The 18,683-nt window shown below is 37.6% G+C and overlaps 1 protein-coding gene across 4 annotated transcripts in view; it reads left to right on the top strand.

Moving 5' to 3' along the window:
* Window positions 1-18,683, top strand: part of MICU1 (mitochondrial calcium uptake 1) — a 257,449-nt gene that overhangs the window by 81,898 nt on the left and 156,868 nt on the right. For all 4 annotated transcript variants that reach the window (XM_054503610.2, XM_063670503.1, XM_063670501.1 and 1 more), the window contains one exon: window positions 11,626-11,669. In XM_054503610.2, coding sequence (XP_054359585.1) covers window positions 11,626-11,669 — 44 coding nt within the window. The remainder of the gene's footprint in view (window positions 1-11,625; window positions 11,670-18,683) is intronic.

Genomic DNA, 18,683 nt, shown 5'->3' on the forward strand with positions numbered 1-18,683 from the left:
TGAATCTGCCTGTAAGCCCTTTTCCTGCTTCAGATTGTCCTGCCTTTCTGGACCAAACCAGTGTATACCTTACATGTGTTAACTGATGTCTTATATCTTCCTAAAATATGTAAAACCAAGTTGTAACCAAACCACCTTTGGTATATATTCTCTGGACCTCCTGAGGCCGTGTCACTGGTTATGGTCCTCACATTTGGCTCAGAATAATCTCTTCAAATATTTTATGGAGTTTGTTTTTTTCATCAACAGTAATCATGAGGAAAGTCTGATATATTGAAATGAGATTCAGTGGGAAATTTGGCTTCGTTTTCATTTGCTCATGAGCAGGAATTTCCAGAAATGTTGATGCAGCAGAAGTAAAAGATATATTATTCCTATATGGGTTGAGATAAGGAAAAAAGTGAGGCTGTAGATTTTTTGTAGTTTGAATTTCTATCGGAAATGGCTGGACTCTAGCCAGTAGCTCATATTTCAACTTTATTTTGTTGTATTTTTCACACATACTGTATCCCAGGATACCCAACAGATCTAAATTTGTAAGTTTTACTTTTAGAACAGTTCAAAAATAATCATGAAGCACAGACTACATGAAGCCCTAAAATTAAGCAGTTTTAAAATGAATAGGGAGCAGATGAACTTTAGAGTGCAAGATGAATAAGAATTCTTCTGTACTGAATGTCAAGAAAGTTTGGAGTAATCATAGTTGAGTAGGACAGACATTAAAAGGAAAAAAATATTCTGTATGATTTGAATATGTCCCATCTCCCTCTCTGTGAAGTCTGAATGTCATTGCCATCCCTAGGTATAATGAGATAGATAGTTGCTTCAGGCTCTGGGCTTTGAGTGGTGCTTGCTATTGTAGTAATCAACTCTGGATAGCTGGCCAATTATTTGAGGAAACAGTGGCATGGGGAGAATTTTTAAAGTTCTATATAGAAAAACGTGAGCTTTCTTTAGAGCAAAGCATAGCCTGTTGCAAAGAGGATCCCTATTTTCTTTCCACCATATCCAACTGGCTGACCTTACTATCTTGATGTGATTTCATCTTCATTGGAGATGAAAAGGGTGTAAAAGAGGGAAACATAGATCATATTGTGATTTACTTCTCCTGGACTCCATATTATCTCTAAGATGACCCCTTGTAGCAGGACAAGCCGCAGACAAAACCCCTCAGACACCGGGTTAAAGAAGGAAGAGCTTTATTTGTCCGGGAGCTTCGGCAAGACTCACGTCTCCAAAAACTGAGCTCCCTGAGTGAGCAATTCCTGTCCCTTTTAAGGGCTTACAACTCTAAGGGGGTCTGTGTGAGAGGGTGATGATCAATTGAGCAAGCAGGGAGTACGTGACTGGGGGCTGCATGCACCGGTAATCAGAACAGAACAGAACAGGACAGGGATTTTCACAGTGCTTTTCCATACGATGTCTGGAATCTATAGATAATATAACTGGTTAGGTCAGGGGTTGATCTTTAACTACCAGGCCCAGGGTGCGGCGCCAAGCTGTCTGCCTGTGGATTTCATTTCTGCCTTTTAGTTTTTACTTCTTCTTTCTTTGGAGGCAGAAATTAGGCATAAGATAATATGAGGGGTGGTCAGCATAAGACAATATGAGGAGTGGTCTCCTCCCTTACCCTAAGTATCCTTTTTTTTTTTTTTGAGACGGAGTCTTGCTATGTCACCCAGGCTGGAGTGCAGTGGTGCGATCTCGGCTCACTGCAAGCTCCGCCTCCCGGGTTCATGCCATTCTCTTGCCTCAGCCTCCAGCTGGGACTACGGGCACCTGCCACCATGCCCGGCCAATTTTTTGTATTTTTGGTAGAGATGGGGTTTCACCGTGTTAGCCAGGATGGTCTCAATCTCCTGACCTCGTGATCTGCCCACTTCAGCCTCCCAAAGGGCTGGGATTACAGGCGTGAGCCACCACGCCCGGCCCTAAGTATCCTTAATAATAATCGTACATACAGTACTTTATTGATTGATGGATTGATTGATTGATTGAGATGGGGTCTCACTATGTTGCCCAGGCTGATCTGGAACTCCTGGGCTCACGTGATCCTCTTTCTGGGCCTCCCAAAGTGCCGGCATTATAGGTGTGAGCCTATAGGCCCTATAGCCTATTATAGGTGTGAGCCATGCCTGGCCCCTTAGAGCACTTTTAATTTGGGTAATAATTTTTCACATGGTTATATACATGGAATATATTTTACAAATGTTTTTGCACTAATGTTTTTTTCCAAACAAGATAAGTTCCTTCAGTAAAGGTCCTCGTGTTCTACCGATAGCAACAAGAGGCAGAAAAATTCTAGGCAGATGGGGCAGGTCCCTGACAAAACCCCACCTTCAAGCCAAAAAGCCTGAAACCTGCAGCCCAAAGTGAGAACTTCTATTCCAGTGGCCCGCTCAAATGTTGCCTTTCCTAAACTACCCATGGCCCACCCCCATCCTGTGCCTATAAACCCAGACTCAGTCAGAGAAGCGGCTGAACATTGGAGAGAAGTGACTTGACTTCAAGGGACAGCTTGATGGCTTGACTTTTTGGTGAAGAGTCCAGCCAGAGACAGCTGGACTTGAGAGGAAGATTACCTGCCCATCCCATCCCTTTTCCAGCTCCCTTTCCTGCTGAGAGCCACTTTCATCGTTCAGTAAAATCCTCTGCATTCACCATTCTTCAATTTGTTCGTGCGACCTCAATTTTCCTGGACATCAGACAGGAGCTTGGGAGCCAACAAGTGCAGATACCAAAAAAAGGCTGTCACACTGGCCCTTTGCCCTTGCTGGCAGAGGGCAGCTATCCCACATGATGAGGCAGAGGGCCCACTGAGCTGTTAACACTTAAGCCATCTGTGGATGGCAGAGCTAAAGGAGCACTGTAACCTCTGGGGCTTCAGGAATCGCAGGCACCCCCATCCAGATGCTGCTGCATGGCCCGTACGGCGTTTGCTCCTGCTGGCACCCAAAAGCAGTTGACTGGTTCCTGCACTTGCTTGCTCTGGTTCCTGCACTTGTTCGCTTGCACACTCCCTCCTGCAACAGGTAGACAGGGCAGGCTAAGCAAACAAGGCACCCCTGTTGTGAGTCCTGTGAAAGGGTCAAGATAATATCCTGCTCACTACTTTTGTTTTTAATCCTCTGTGGTGCTGCTTAGTACAGAGCAGGGATTGGCCATCTACAGCCAACTGCCTGTTTCTGTATGGCCCATGAGCAGAGAATGGTTTTTACATTTTTTAAATGGGTGAAAAAAAATCACAAGAAGCAGCTTTGTGAAACTTGAAAGTGACATGAAATGAAAATTTCAGTGTCCATAAAAAGAGTTATCTGCAATCCCATTTCACTCCCATTCTTATTAGAGATAACCACTGTTATTAATTTGGTGTTTATCATTTTTGTTGAAGACTATAACATCATGTATATTCATTGTCCTTCCCTAGGGGATGACTATATTTTTTACTGCAGCATGACTACTACATTTCCCTTACTTTTCTATAAGTTTTATAAGTTTCCCTTACTTTTATGTAAAGAACAGGTAGCTGTTCTTTTATTTTCACTGCTATAAGTTGTGGATATTATTTGTATAAATTTATACAAATATGCCAGTATATGATTTATTAGTCAGTTATTGCTATGTAACAACCAACCAGAAAATGTCAGTGGCATAACAAGCATTTATTTAGCTCATGCTTCTCTGTAATTGCCTGACAAGTTCTTCTTGCCCACTGCACAGATAGAGCTGATTAACTGACACAGCAGTATTGCAGTAAAGAGAGTTTAATTAATGCAAGGCCAGCCAAGTAGAAGGACAGGAGTTTATTATTCATCAAGTCAGCCTCCCTAAGGACTGAGAGGCTAGGGTTTTTATGGATAGTTTGGTGGGCAGGGGGCTAGGGAATGGGTGCTGCAAATTGGTTGAGGATGAAATCACAGGGGTGTGGAAAACAGTCCTCATGCACTGAGGCAGCCTCTATGTTTGGGCCACAGGACGGGTTCAGTCATGAGTCCTGAGTCTGGGTGGGGTCATTCAGTTGCCAGAATGCAAAAGTCTGAAAAATATCTCAAAAGATCAATCTTAGATTCTACAATAGTGATGCTATTTATAGAAGCAGTTGGGGAAGTCACAAGTCTTGTGACCTCTGGGCACATGCCACCTGAGTTGTAAGGGATTAGAGAAACTATGCCTACATTTTAATGGATTCAGGCCTCTTCCATAATCCTAATCTTGTGGCCTTTTACTAGTTTTACAAAGGTTGCTTTGGTCCCTGAGCAAGGAGTTTTAGGGAGGGACTATTAGCATTCTTGCTTTCAAGTTAAACTATAGTCTAAATTCCTCCAATTCCCTGGCTTTTGCCCGGGAATGAGTAAGGACAGCTAGCCTATGAGACTGGAAGCAAGATGGAGTCAGCCATGCTAGACTTCTCTTTCTGTCATAATCTTTGCAAAGGCACTTTCATCTGCAGATCCCATGAAGTGCTCTCTGCTGCTCTCAGCTGAGCTCTGTAGATAGGCTAGAGGTTGTCTAATTAAGCTAGGATAGCTCTGAAAGTTTGTCAGCCTGCTTTATGTGTTTATCACTTTTTAGACCACTGGCCCATCCAGGATATATTTTTCTTATAGATGGCCAAGATATAAGAAAGAAAGCCAACCTCAGAAGTCCATTTTAAGGATGCTTATGTCCCATCTGCTAATATCCCATTGGCTAAAACAAGTTACACAACAAAGCCCGGTGGCTTTTCCATAGAGGTCAATGGGAAGGAAGTAAATATTTGAGATCAGTAATCTAACCTACCATGCCAGTTTTTTGTTTTGTTTTGTTTTAGAGACAGGGTCTTGCTCTGTTGCCCAGGCTAGAATGCAGTGGCATGTTCATAGTTCATGTAACCTTGAACTCCTGGGCTCAAGTTATCCCCCACTTTTGCTTCCTGAGTAGCTAGGACTACAGGTGTGTACCATCACACCAAGCTAATTAAAATTTTTTTTGTAGAGACAAGTGTCTCACTGTGTTGCCCAGGTTGCTCTCAAATTCTTGGCCTCAAGTGATCTTCCCACCTTAGACTTCCAAAGTGCTGGGATTATAAGTGTAAGATACCACATCTGGCTCCATGCCAGTTTTTTTTTAAAAATCATTACAAACCATACTGCAGTGAATGTTCTCCTATATATGCCCTGGTGCATATTTGCAGTAAGTTATTTTCTTTCTCTTTTCTTTTTTCTTTTTTTTTTTTTTTGAGATGGAGTTTCACTCTGGTTGCCCAGGCTGGAGTGCAATGGCACAATCTCGGCTCACTGCAACCTCCATCTCCTGGGTTCAAGTGATTCCCCTGCCTCAGCCTCCCAAGTAGCTGGGATTACAGGCATGCACCACCATGCCTGGCTAATTTTGTATTTTTAGTAGAGATGGGGTTTCACCCTGTTGGTCAGGTTGGTCTTGAACTCCTGACCTCAGGTGATTCACCTGTCTCGGCCTCCCAAACTGCTGGGATTACAGGCATGAGCCACCACGCCCAGCCAAGAAGTTATTTTCAGCATATACCTGGAACTGGACTTGCTGGCCCATAGAGTACATTCCTCTTCACATTTGCTAGACATTGCCAAATTGATTTCCAGAGTTGATACAATAATTTATCTTCTCTCCAAGAATATATGAGTTTCTTCCTCTGCATTCCTGCCAACACTTGGTATTATCAGATTTAAATTTTAACAAACTTATGAAAGTAAATTACTGTCTCTTTGTGCTTTTTCTACTCTCTGTTTGCTTTGATCTTTATTATTTCCTTCCTCCTACTAATATTTAGTTGAGTTTGTTCTTGTTTTTCTAGTTCCCTAAGATGCAATATTAGGTTGTTTATTTGAGGGCTTTCTTCTTTTTCAGTGTAGTGTTTATTGTTATCAACTTCCCTCTTAGAATTGTTTTTGGTATATTCCATAGCAAAAACATGTTGTGTTTCCATTTTTGTTTGTCTCAAGAAATTTTTTAAATTTTCTTTTTAACTTCTTCATTGACCCATTATTCAGGAGCATATTGCTTGATTTCCACATCTTTGTAAAGTTTCCAAAGTTCCTCCTGTTATTTATTTCTAGTTATATATCATTGTGGTCAGAAAAAATACTTGATACAGTTTCAGTCTTCTTAAATTTGTTAAGACTTGTTTTGTGGCCTAACATATGATCTGTCCTAGAGAAGTGTTCATGTACAGGTGAGAAGAATGTGTATTCTGTAGCAGTTGGATGGAATGTTCTGTAAATCTCTCTTAAGTCCATTTGGTCCAGAGTACAGTTTAAATCTGATGTTTCTTTATTGATTTTCTATCTAGATGATCTGCCCATCACTGAAAGTGGGATGTTGAAGCCCCCTACTATTATTGTATTGCAATCTCTCTCTCTTTTTAGATCTATTAATCTTTGCTTTATATTTAGGTGCACTGAGATTGGGTTCATGTATATTTACAATTGTCATATCTTCTTAATGAATTGACTCCTTTATTACTAAATAATACCTTTGTCTCTCTTTACAGTTTTTGACTTATACTCTATTTTATCTAGGTATAGCTACTCCTGCTCTCTTTTGGTTTCTATTTCCAAATATCTTTTTCCCTTTACCTACTTTCAGTCTGTTTGTGTCCTTACTGGTGAAATGAGTCTCTTATAGGCATCATATAGTTGGGTCTTTTTAAAAAAAATTTATTCAGCCATTCTACGTTTTTTAGTTGGAGAATTTAGACCATTTATAGTCACTGTTGTTATTGATATGTAAGGACTTTATTATAGCCATTTTGTTCCTCATTTTCTGGTTGTTTTGTAACCCCTCTCTTCCTTTTTTTCCTTTGTTACTGTCTTCTTTGTCTTCCTTTGTGGTTATTTTCTCTGGTAGTATATTTTAATTCCTTGCCTTTTATTTTTAGAATATCTATTACAGGATTTTTCTTTGTGGCTACCGTGAGGCTTACAAAAAACATAATTATAACGATTATTTCAAGCTGATAACAGCTTAACTTTGATCACAGCCACACAAAAACTCTACACTTTAAAGTGTTTTAAAGACTTTTCTGGTTTTATTTTGCATTTCACTAATGACAAATGAGGCTTATCATCTCTGCATGTTATTGACTACTTACATTGCCTTTTCTGTCAGTTGCCTGTTTATAGTCTCTGCTCATTTTTCCATTTGATTATCCTTTTTAGTAAAAGTAGTTTATATATTCTCATTGAAATCTGTTATATATCTTGCAGATCTCCTGTCCTAGTCTGGGGCCTGTCTTTTTATTTTGTTTGTGGTGATTTTTAATGCACAGAAGTTGTCAGTATTGATATTTTCAAATGTTTCAGTCTTCTCCTTGATAGTTTGTACTGTTATTTTTAACTGATAATATGATGATTGTAATGCTGTGGGCATAGTGAGGTAAGGGCCTGAACTAGTGACAACTGAAAGAAAACTGAATAATTATGCAAGAAAATAAGTGTAACTGAGTACTAATTTCTCCACCCTCAAAACTCCCACAGCACCCTTTTATTGAACTAATTATATGCTCCCTTGTAATGTTAATTATTATTCTAATTTGTAGATCTTGAAATGACATATTTGATTGAGTTGCCCTTGTGTGTTTTGACAAAATGAGTTTGACAAAGTCAGTTGCCATTGTCTTTAAACAAGTCTTTTAAATGTTCACTCTGAGGCTTAAACTGAGACTATTCTTAACAGTATGTGTGTACTTTTACACATACTCTACTTTTACACACATATTTATATTATTTGGGTGTGGACTCAAGAAAAGAGGCAACTGCCATAATTAGAAGATTATTAGAGTTAAAATAAAAAAACAGTCATTTAACCTTCTGAGCCTTGGCTTTCTTATCAATAAAAAGGCAAAGGTAGTGTTTATATCACACTATGAGCATTAAATTAAATGACTGAAAGTTCTTTGAATAAAAGTTTAAAAACCATAGGAAACATCTCAGTGAAAACAACATAGCTATAGTCTGGTGTTTCTAAGCTGGGACCAAAAGGTTTGGGTAGCAAATTGAAAGGGAAATGTCATATGGAAGTCACCTAAGTATTATTTTTAAACTGCACATGGTATTTTTTTCTCCTTTCATTATCCGTGCTCTCCCTGCCCCCAATAATTGGGCCTATTAGATTTTCTAGAGGAGTAGTTAGGGACAGTAGCTTGAATTACTTCATCCATCCACATTCCCCACACTCCACTTCCAACCATTTTAAGAACTGATCTAATCCAACCATTTCCTTCATTTGGCAAGTAAATAAATCAAAACATAACAAGGTGAAATAATCATTTCTTTCAACTTGAAATCATGAAACTGTTGGCCTACTTCATGTCAGTATTTGCTTATAAAATGACAATAATTCTCAGTGAGTGCCAGGCTGTCCTCCCATGCCCCTTCCCCCTCACCATTTTTTTAATATAATGAAGAGCATAAAATATAAAACATAAATGTGTTCCATCTTCTCCATCTTCACAGTTCATGTCACAGAAGTAACCACCTTTAAAATTTTAAGTTACGTTTTGAGTTATTCTGGGTATTGCCCTGATAACCTAAAATCTGTGCTGTCTAATACAGTAGCCAGTAGCCATATTTGGCTACTGAGCACTTGAAATGTGGCAAGTCTGAGTTGAGATGTATTATAATTACAAGTTACACTCCAATTTTAAAAATGTAGCATTAAAAAATCTAAAATATCTCATTAATATTCTCTTGATTACTACTTAAAATGATACTATTTGGATATATTCCGTTAAATAAAGTATTAAAATTAATTTCACTTGTTTCTTTTTGCCTTTTTAAAAATTTAACGTTATTTTTGTCTGGGCACGGTGGCTCACGCCTTTTATCCCAGCACTTTGGGAGGCTGAGGCAGGCGGATCATGAGGTCAGGAAATCAAGACCATCCTGGCTAACACGGTGAAACCGTCTCTACTAAAAATACAAAAAAAAAACTAGCTGGGCATGGTGGCACGCACCTGTAGTCCCAGCTACTCAGGAGGCTAAGGCAGGAGAATTGCTTGAACCCAGGAGGTGGAGGTTGCAGTGAGCCGAGATCATGCCACTGCACTCCAGCCTGGGTGACAAAGCGAGACTCCGTCTCAAAAAAAAAAAAAAATTAATTAATTAACCTTATTTTTAAATTGACATAATAATTGTACATATTTATGGAGTACATAGTGCTGTTTTGATACATATAATGTATATAGTGATTAGATAAGGGTAATTAGCATATCACCATCAAACATTTATCATTTCTTTGTGTCAGTGCCTTCCTTCTAGATATTTGAAACTGTATAAATATTGTTGTTAACTCTACAATGCTTTAGAATACTAGAACTTATTCTTCCTATCTAGGTGTAATTTTGTATCCTTTAACAAATCTTTTCTAGTCCCTCCCATTTCCCCTATCCTTCCCAGCCTCTGGTATACCCTGTTCTACTTTCTACTTCTATGAGATCAACTTTTTCTGGCTTCCACGTAGAAATGAGAACATGCGGTGTTTAACTTTCTGTTCCTGGCTTATTTCATTTAGCATAATGTCAACCAGTGGTATCCATGTTGCCTCAAATGACAGAATTTCTTCCTTTCTACCTTTTTAAAGATGGCTGTTAGAAAATTTTAAATTACACATGTGACTTGCATTTGTTATTCAAACTATATTTCTGTTAGACAGTGCTGATGCAATTAGTAAGCATATATCTGCCTTAGTTGATGTACCAGGTTTTACTTGTGAGACATCTGATTCTATTCTGATTCTCATGCCTTTGTAAGGAACCAGGAAGATTTTTTTATCCTTGGTATTCTGAAATTTCACAAGTATACACTGAAGTGTGGGTAGTTTTTTTTTGTTCAATATGCTTAGAACACTTGGTAAGGTCTTTTAGTTTGTCTCTCTATAGTTCTGAGAAAGTTTCTGGTAGTATTTTTTGGATTATTTTCTCTTTGTTTCTGAATGAGAAAGGTCCTGTAGGATACTAAACCTCTTGGATTGAGTCTCTGTTTTCTATAATTCTGTCTTATATTTTCTATTTTCTATCCCGCTGTCCTTTGGCAGTAGTTTGGGAGGTTACCTTATCCTCATCTTTTGACAGTATATTAAAAAATAGGGCTGGATGCAGTGGCTCATGCCTGTAATCCCAGCACTTTGGGAGGCTGAGGCAGGTGGATCACCTGAGGTTAGGAGTTCTAGACCTGACCTAGTAGCCTGGCCAACCTGGCAAAACCCCATCTTTACTAAAAATACAAAAATCAGACAGGTATCGTGGCACACACCTGTAATCCCAGCTACTTGGGAGGCTGAGGCAGGAGAATCACTTGAACCCAGGAGGTGGAGGTTGCAGTGAGCCAAGATCGTGCCACTGCACTCCAGCTTGGGTGACGGAGCAAGACTCTGTTTCAAAATAAATAAATAAATAAAATAAAAAATAGGGGGAGATAGGCAATCAAAGTTTTAATTGTCTAGAACTCTTTCTTGTTCTCTGTTCTTTTATCAGAAACCTGTTCTGATAAATATCAGCCTTTATGACTTACACTCTCTTAAATATCTGTCAGGTTCCAAATTAAAATTGTTTCTAACATTTCTTTCTGTGTCATAAATTATCTGTTTCTTTTACAGTCAGTGGTTCAGTTTGTTTAGGGCTGGATTCTGGAAGATGAGGCACATTTCAGATAAGAAGAATGTGTAACCAAATGTTTAAATTAGAAATGCAAAAAGGTTTTTCTGGGAGCAATGATAATCTGATGATTGTAATACTATGGGCATAGTGAGGTAAGGGCCTGAACTAGTGACAACTGAAAGAAAAGAACTGAATAATTATGCGAGAAAATAAGTGTAATTGAGTACTAATTTCTCCGCTCTCAAAACTCCCACAGCACCCTTTTATTGAACTAATTGTATGCTCCCTTGTAATGTTAATTATTGTATCCGTATGTCTTTCTAACTAAATTGTGACTTTTCAAGGCAAGGACTGTTTCTTATTCATTCATTCTTTTACAGATATTTATTGATCAAGCACTGTTCTAAATGCTGGGGATAAAGCTATGTGCAAAGACAAAACTATCCCTGCCCTCAATGCCACCAAATATGTTCACTTAATTTTTCACAGTGCACAGAATCCAAAGCTAGGTATTCCCAACTAAATTTTTAAATTTAACCCAATTTTAAAAGGTAATATTAAGATGGTTTGTTTGTGTCTGTTTAGGTGTATTGCAATAGTTTTTTTTTTTTTGGTATTTAATTATTTTCTTTGAACTTGATACAAAAAATTATTATGCATTCAGATTAAACTAATATTCCTTACCTTAATGAAAAGTAATATAGCACCTTGATATAATGAAAAGAGCACCACCTTGGGAGGAGTCCAGAGTTCTAACTGGACTCTACTGTTGAATAGGTTTGCATATTTTTCCTTCTTAGAGCCTTACTTTTCTGATATGTAAAATAAAAGGGTTGGTATCTCTTAGCACTCACACTTTAATCTGAAAGTGGGGCAAAATATTCATTCCTGTGGCCTTTGAATAAATGTTTTGTACTTTTAATTGAATGACTGGAAACAAAACCAAGAGCTGTCATTTTATATATTTCACTTGAGTTATAATCAGTAGCTAAATGTTTTTTCCTTTTCTTTTACAGACTTGGGTCTAGATCAATATATAATAAAACGCTTTGATGGAAAGGTGAGCAAACTATGATACTTCTATACATATATCCTATCATTAAGAAGATTTTTAACTTCCTCTATAGTTATGTGTGAGAAATCACTGAATACCTGTTTATCTTATCAAAAGAGCATGCTTAGGTTAGGGGGTCTGTGCCTCCACATACCTCTACAGAAAGAGGCAGAAGGTTCTATATTTTTCCGTGTAAGGTAACTCTCATGTATTGCCTGCTGTTTATATTAAGGGCTAATTCAGTGTTTGTTGACTTTTGAATGTTAACTCAATAGTCATCATAAAGATTAATAAGCCTCCCAGTAGTGTACTGGCATTTCTTACAAAACGCTTCCCTGATTTGACCTTTCTCAGACTTTATGATAGTGTCTAGCAATAATCTTAACTAGAAAATTACAAAGGTCCTTGTAGTGCTTTTGTAATAATTATGAAGAGTACTCCAGATTTGCCTATAAGTTTGCACTATATTATTTTTAATTATTTATACCTGAATAAATAATACAACAAATTATTCTTAGGTATAGAAAACGAAGACTTTCAGTTTTATTATCTCATAAAGCAGTCAAACATGTTTTTTCCTTTCAGGCCAGATTCTCCAAAAAGAAAGTATTACACAGGGTCAGAAAGAAAAGTAAAGGGTCAATTTTACAGAGGAAGAAGAAAGCACTTCAGAAAGAAGAAAGAGCCAGGCATGGTTCTACAAAGCACAATGAACAGGAAGTCAGAAGGAAAATCATGGAGTGGCTGGAAAAGGCAGGATCACAAAAGAGGGTCTAGATGGGGAGAGGTCAGGGTTAGTAGAAACTGATTTTGCAGAAATGTGCCAATTCCTGCATTATTACATAAAACTCCATATCCTGGTAAGGTGGAGAGATAAGTGTTGAGCTCTTTTATACAAGCAAAAAGAATGAGTAGCTGCCTTAAGATTTGAGAGAGATCTCAGCTAAGGCCACCTGCCTAGAAGTTACCTTTCCTATTAAGGTGGCACAGTGCCTAAAATGCCTCCATCTGTGAATATCCTCTTTTTAAAGTCACATATTCTAAAAGAATGATCAAAAAGGAAGGGTGCTGAACTGGATGTTAGGAGACCTCGGCTCAAGGTCCTAACTCTGCTTTGGGACAGCTTCATCTTTTCTCTGATCGTTGGTGTCTCTGCTTTATCTATAGTAAAGTACCCTATCCAATGTGAGGACTTACTGCAACACTTCTGATTTCAGAGTCTTCGGAGGGTCAGGTCCCTATCTTACCTGTTTTTGTGTCACTCAGAGTCCAGCATGGGACTGGCACACAGGAGGCAAACAATAAATGTTTAATGACTTGCAAAAAATCAACTACAGTAGTCAATCACATATTCCTTGGTGGAGGTCTGACTCATTAAGTCAGTAATAACTTATAGCAAATTCATTTTAATAAATAACTTTTTTTTTTTTTTGAGATGGAGTCTCGCTCTGTTGCCCGGGCTGGAGTGCAGTGGAGCAATCTTGGCTCACTGCAGGCTCCACCTCCCGGGTTCATGCCATTCTCCTGCCTCAGCCTCCCGAGTAGCTGGGACTACAGGCTCCCGCCACCACGCCCAGCCAATTTTTTTGTATTTTTAGTACAGATGGGGTTTCACTGTGTTAGCCAGGATGGTCTCAATCTTGTGACCTCATGATCCGCCCGCCTCGGCCTCCCAAAGTGCTGTGATTACAGGCGTGAGCCACCACGCCCAGCAATAAATAACTTTTTTTGGTTATTTGGAGAATCACTTGAACCCAGGAGGCAGAGGTTGCAGTGAGCCAAGATTGTGCCATTGCACTCCAGCCTCGGCAACAGAGCGAGACTCCGTCTCAAAAAAAAAGAGAAAGGACTAAAAAAAAAGAAAAAGAAAACCTTATGTAACGAATAAATTCATTTATTGTTTGATCAGTTTAAAAGTTTTCCATGTTTTTTTGTTATGTATGAAGTCTTTTGCTTGATAATTGTAACTCAGTACTTTCTCAACTGTCAGTCTCTTCATTTTTCTTTCTTTTTTTTTTTTAATTTTTTTTGAGATGGAATTTCGCTCTGTCACCAGGCTGGAGTGAAGTGGCACCATCTCAGCTCACTGCAACCACCGACTCCCTGGTTCAAGCGATTCTTCTCCTCAGCCTCCTAAGTAGCTGGGATTACAGGCACGCACCACCACGCCCAGCTAATTTTTGTATTTTTAGTAGAGACGGGGTTTCACCATGTTGGCCAGGATGGTCTCGATCTCCTGACCTCATGATCCGCCCACCTTGGCTTCCCAAAGTGTTGGAATTACAGGTGTGAGCCACCATCATTTTTCTTTAGATCTTCATGACTCTTTTGTTCTCTCATTCAGAAAATCTTAATTCTTAAGTAGCTGCTTCTAGAATATATGAATTCTAAGACAATTTTCTGTTAAAAAAACAGATTTGTATATAGTGATATTATAGTAATTTTATGCATTATGGCCAGAAATGTAGTTAGAAAGCTAAACACCTAAGAGGAATTTCCTTTTAGACTTGCTTTGATTTTTAAATGGATAATTTTTTTCCCTCTCCCTCTGTTTTTTTTAATTTGGAAGATAAACTATCTGTTAAATGCTTAGAGAAAGAATTATTTACTCCTATTGTCTTAGCCTCCATTATCTTAACTTTTAGCACACCATTTAACAAAGTCCAAAATTTGACCGGTAACAAACACTAGCTTATTTTATTGCCTTCTAATTGAATTAAACTTCAGCCTTTTCATCATTGAAAGTAAGAACAAATGTAAAAATAATATTTTCCTGGGATGTTTTAAATTTGTACCCGAATAATGGAACCTCCAGATGCAAAATAGGAAAGAGTGGCCCAACTGATATTGACAAATAATTGGGTAGTTATTTCTTGTTTTGCTAAAATCTTTTTTTCCTGATCTGTTTAATTAACTAGAAGGTTCCCTGTAAGAAGTAAATGAGACATTACTATTTCAACTGATAATCAGTGAGAACTGAATTTAATTAAGCAGCTTTTGAATTTGTAGTTGAATCTTTTTCCAGAGCCCATTATTACTTTATGTTAATGGACACTAATACTTTTAGAATACTAGCAATTTCCCTTGTAGAAAAGTTATGAAATACATTATTATTGGCACTTGCATAGTCTATTGCATTTCCAAACCATCTACTATCATAGGTCTTGTATAAAGAATGGTAACAGCTATGGTTACCACTGGTTTTAAGAATGTGTTTCATAGATAAGTGATATTATTTTGAAAATATGAGACTAGGTTTAAAAGTTTAAAACTTCAAATCTTGAAAGAGTTCGGATTTTCTCTTAGAAGACATTTGAAAATTATTATAAATAGCTTATTAGCATTATTATAGAGATGGTAATACAAAATATATTCTGGCATTATTATTATTATTATTTTGAGATGGAGTTTCACTCTTGTCACCCAGGCTGGAGTGCAGTGGCCTGATCTCGGCCCACGGCAACCTCTACCTCCTGGGTTCCCAAGCGATTCTCCTGCCTCAGCCTTCCGAGTAGCTGGGATTACAGGCAACCACCACCATGCCCGGCTAAATTTTTTTGTATTTTTAGTAGAGACGGGGTTTTACCATGTTGGCCAGGCTGGTCTTGAACTCCTGACCTCTGGTAATCTGCCCACCTCGGCCTCCTGAAGTGTTGGTATTACAGGCGTGAGCCACCATGTCCGGCCAGCTTTTGTTTTAATGTAATATGTCATAGATTCTTTCTAAATGCACCTTCCTGTGTTGAATCCTTCTTGTGGAAAAAAAAAAAAAGAAAAAAAAGCACCTTCCCTTAGTATCCATGTATTCTGCTAACAATTTGTCAATACAGTCATTTCATGAATTTGGATTATTTAGTTAATGAAAACTGTATTTTTTCTTTGTTTCATTTATCATCTTTTATGACTTTACCATCTAGTTGGCCTATAAAACAAAGCAATTATTTCTAAGTGGAGGCTTTATTTTACATTATTGTTAAATATTTCTTTCATGTAATCATTTAGTTGCTCTCTCTTATTTGCATGATTTATTTCAAGTGGTTTGTAGCCTTCTTTATTTTCCCATTTTCTCTTGCCCCGTTTTTCCCCTCAGCTAACCAAAGATAGAAATTATATTTTGTATTTCCTGTTTCTATTACATGTAATAGACAACTTTCTCCACATCAAACATCACCATGTTTTCTTATGAAGTCACAGAATAAAATTTCTTAGTATAGATAAAATTGTTCCTTAAGCAAGGAATACCAATTTCCACAATGTTGGATGCAATCCCCTTATGTCTTCTAAAAACTATAGTTTATACCCCATTTTCAAGCAATAAAATTGTCTATTGAAACTAATTGTTCATTATCATCATACCACCATGTATTTCTTTTTTAGAGAATAGATTTGTTATTCTTTCCTACCTATTGATTCCCCTTTCCCCCAACCTCTCCCTGAACGTTTCAGAAATACTGCCTCTGAATTGAGTTTTTCCATTATTTGTAACTACGGTCCCCTCAGAACCTTGACAATCTCTCAAACTTGGAAGAAAAAATTAATATGTATTTTATTTCCACCTCCTTTATGTTATCGACAAGAATATTTGTTTACATGGAACAAGAAAACATTTTACATCAAATAAAAATGAAATATTATCCACATTTATCTGTAAAGAGATAAAAGTATAGTCAAAACCAAGAAAGGGAAGTATTGATTATAGTGTTTATAACAGACAATATGATTAGCAGAGGAACAGATGGAAGTCATAGTTGAAAATCAAAGCTTTAATATTACTACATTCTCTCTTACTAGGTGAAAGGTCTTTTTGAAAATATTAACAAATTAACTTTAAAATACCATTCCTTTTGGGGGAAATTGTTGGTTCTTCTAAAGAGAATACGAACACATTTTTTCCTATAATGTAATACTTCTTGGTGCTTTATTTGAGTTCTAATTATTTACTTTATTTCTCAGATAAAATAAGACCCTAGAATAAGGTCAAGTGTAGTTTTACTCCTTGACATATATAGTAAGTTGTTAAGAAATTTTCTGTCTTTTAAGAATTAAATGTATTGAAGATTGAGGAAATGTAAATTAGGACATAGGGTACTAAAAGTCTCATGGGACAGGGTTTGATGAATTCTCCACATTTATTTGAACTACTCTAGTCAAATTTAGATAACAGGTTATAATGTGACATGTAATTCTGCATTGTTAATTAGCCATGTCTTTCTTTCCCTCTCTCTCTTGGCTTCCAGAGACCTGAAACCACTCAAGTGGAAATTCTTGGTTAATTAATATATTTATTCAGGTTTTTGGCTAAATATGAATATGTAAATATAATTTTATTAGGCTTTCTTGTTTTCTGTGTTTTCATTTGCCCTATCCCATTTTTAAAGTAGAGTATATCATTTCTGTTTTCTTTTTCTTTATATAGAGAAATTCTTGCTTTAAAAACACTGTAACAGATGCCAAGAGAATAAAAGTATTTCCTTGAAGCCAGAAGTTCCTCACAGATATTTCAAAGTCACATGTTACTTTGGGCATGATGACTGGGCCCTTTTTTAAAACCCCATTTTCACTCATTGGTTGTTAGTGGTTTATTTTTTTGGTTTGAAGTGAAATTTCTGAGCTAGGCCCAGAGGCTCAGGCCTGTAATTGCGGCACTTTGGGAGGCCGAGGCAGGCGGATCACTTGAGGTCAGGAGTTCGAGACCAGCCTGGCCAATATGGTGAAACCCCATCTCCACTAAAAATCTAAGAATTAGCTGGGCATGGTGGTGCACACCTGTAATCCCAGCTACTTGGGAGGCTGAGACAGAGAATAGCTTGAACCTGAGAGGCGGAGGTTGCAGTGAGCTGAGTTGGCATCACCGCACTCCAGCCGGGCAACAGAGCAAGACTCCGTCTCAAGAAAGAAAGAAAAAGAAAAGTGAAATTTCTAAATGAAAAATGCTTGACTATATTTGTCTTGTGGGAATTATCGCCAATGATAAGAAGCTTTTTGAGTGCTTATTATGTTGCAGGCTTACACATAATTACTCATTTAGTGCACACAACCACTATCTTAAGCTGTCTATTTTTATCATCATTTTACGGATTGAGAAAATAGGGGCTGGGCATGGTGGCTCACGCCTGTAATCCCAGTGCTTTAGGAGGCCACTTGAGCTCAGGAGTTCCAGACCACCCTGGGCAACGTGGCAATAGCCCTTCTCTACAAAAAATACAAAAAGTTGCCGGGTGTGGTGACGCATGCCTGTAGTTTCAGCTACTCAGGAGGATAAGGTCGGGGGACTGCTTGAGCCCAGCAGGTAGAGGCTGCAGATTGCGCCACTGCACTTCAGCTTGGGCGACAGAGTGAGACCCTGTCTCAAAAAAAGAAAGGAAAAGAAAGTACAGAAAAGATAAGTAACTAGCCTAAAATCATATAGCTAGGATTCCAAATTCTCTTGAACACTATGTGATACCACCTTCTGAATGTCTAATCCAGTTGTCTATATGACCTTTTATTAAAATTTTACTGCCTTAATACTGTTTGCTCAAAAAAAAACCTTGATGTTTCAGTTTCTTTTTGGTAAGAGTTGAAGTTAATCTTTTCTGCTTTGATAAAGTATAGCTAGAAATTCATACTAACCTGAGAAACCACATAACACTTCATTTTATAGAAAGAAAATATGGGATATATACATTTTAATACTTGAATTTAAAAATCAGAATATCAATTTTACTGTTATTGGCTCCATTATTGTTTCATATACCATGAGCACCACTTGACATCTTCAGAAGTGCTTTCTTTTTTTTTTTTTTTTGAAGCCATTACTCTTAAAGTAAGCACTGTCACCTGTATTTGAAAACTTGGATCTTTGCTGATTATCATCAAGGTTTTTTTTTTGAGCAAAGAGTATTAGGTAAGGTAGTAAAATTTTTAAGAGGTCATATACACAACTGGATTAGACATAGGAAAGGTGGTATCATGTAGTGTTTAAGATAATTTGGAATCCTGTCTCTACAATTTACTATTATAAACTAAACAATTTATTAA

This window comes from Pongo pygmaeus, chromosome 8, assembly GCF_028885625.2.
Source record: "Pongo pygmaeus isolate AG05252 chromosome 8, NHGRI_mPonPyg2-v2.0_pri, whole genome shotgun sequence".
NCBI classification, from domain to species: domain Eukaryota; kingdom Metazoa; phylum Chordata; class Mammalia; order Primates; family Hominidae; genus Pongo; species Pongo pygmaeus.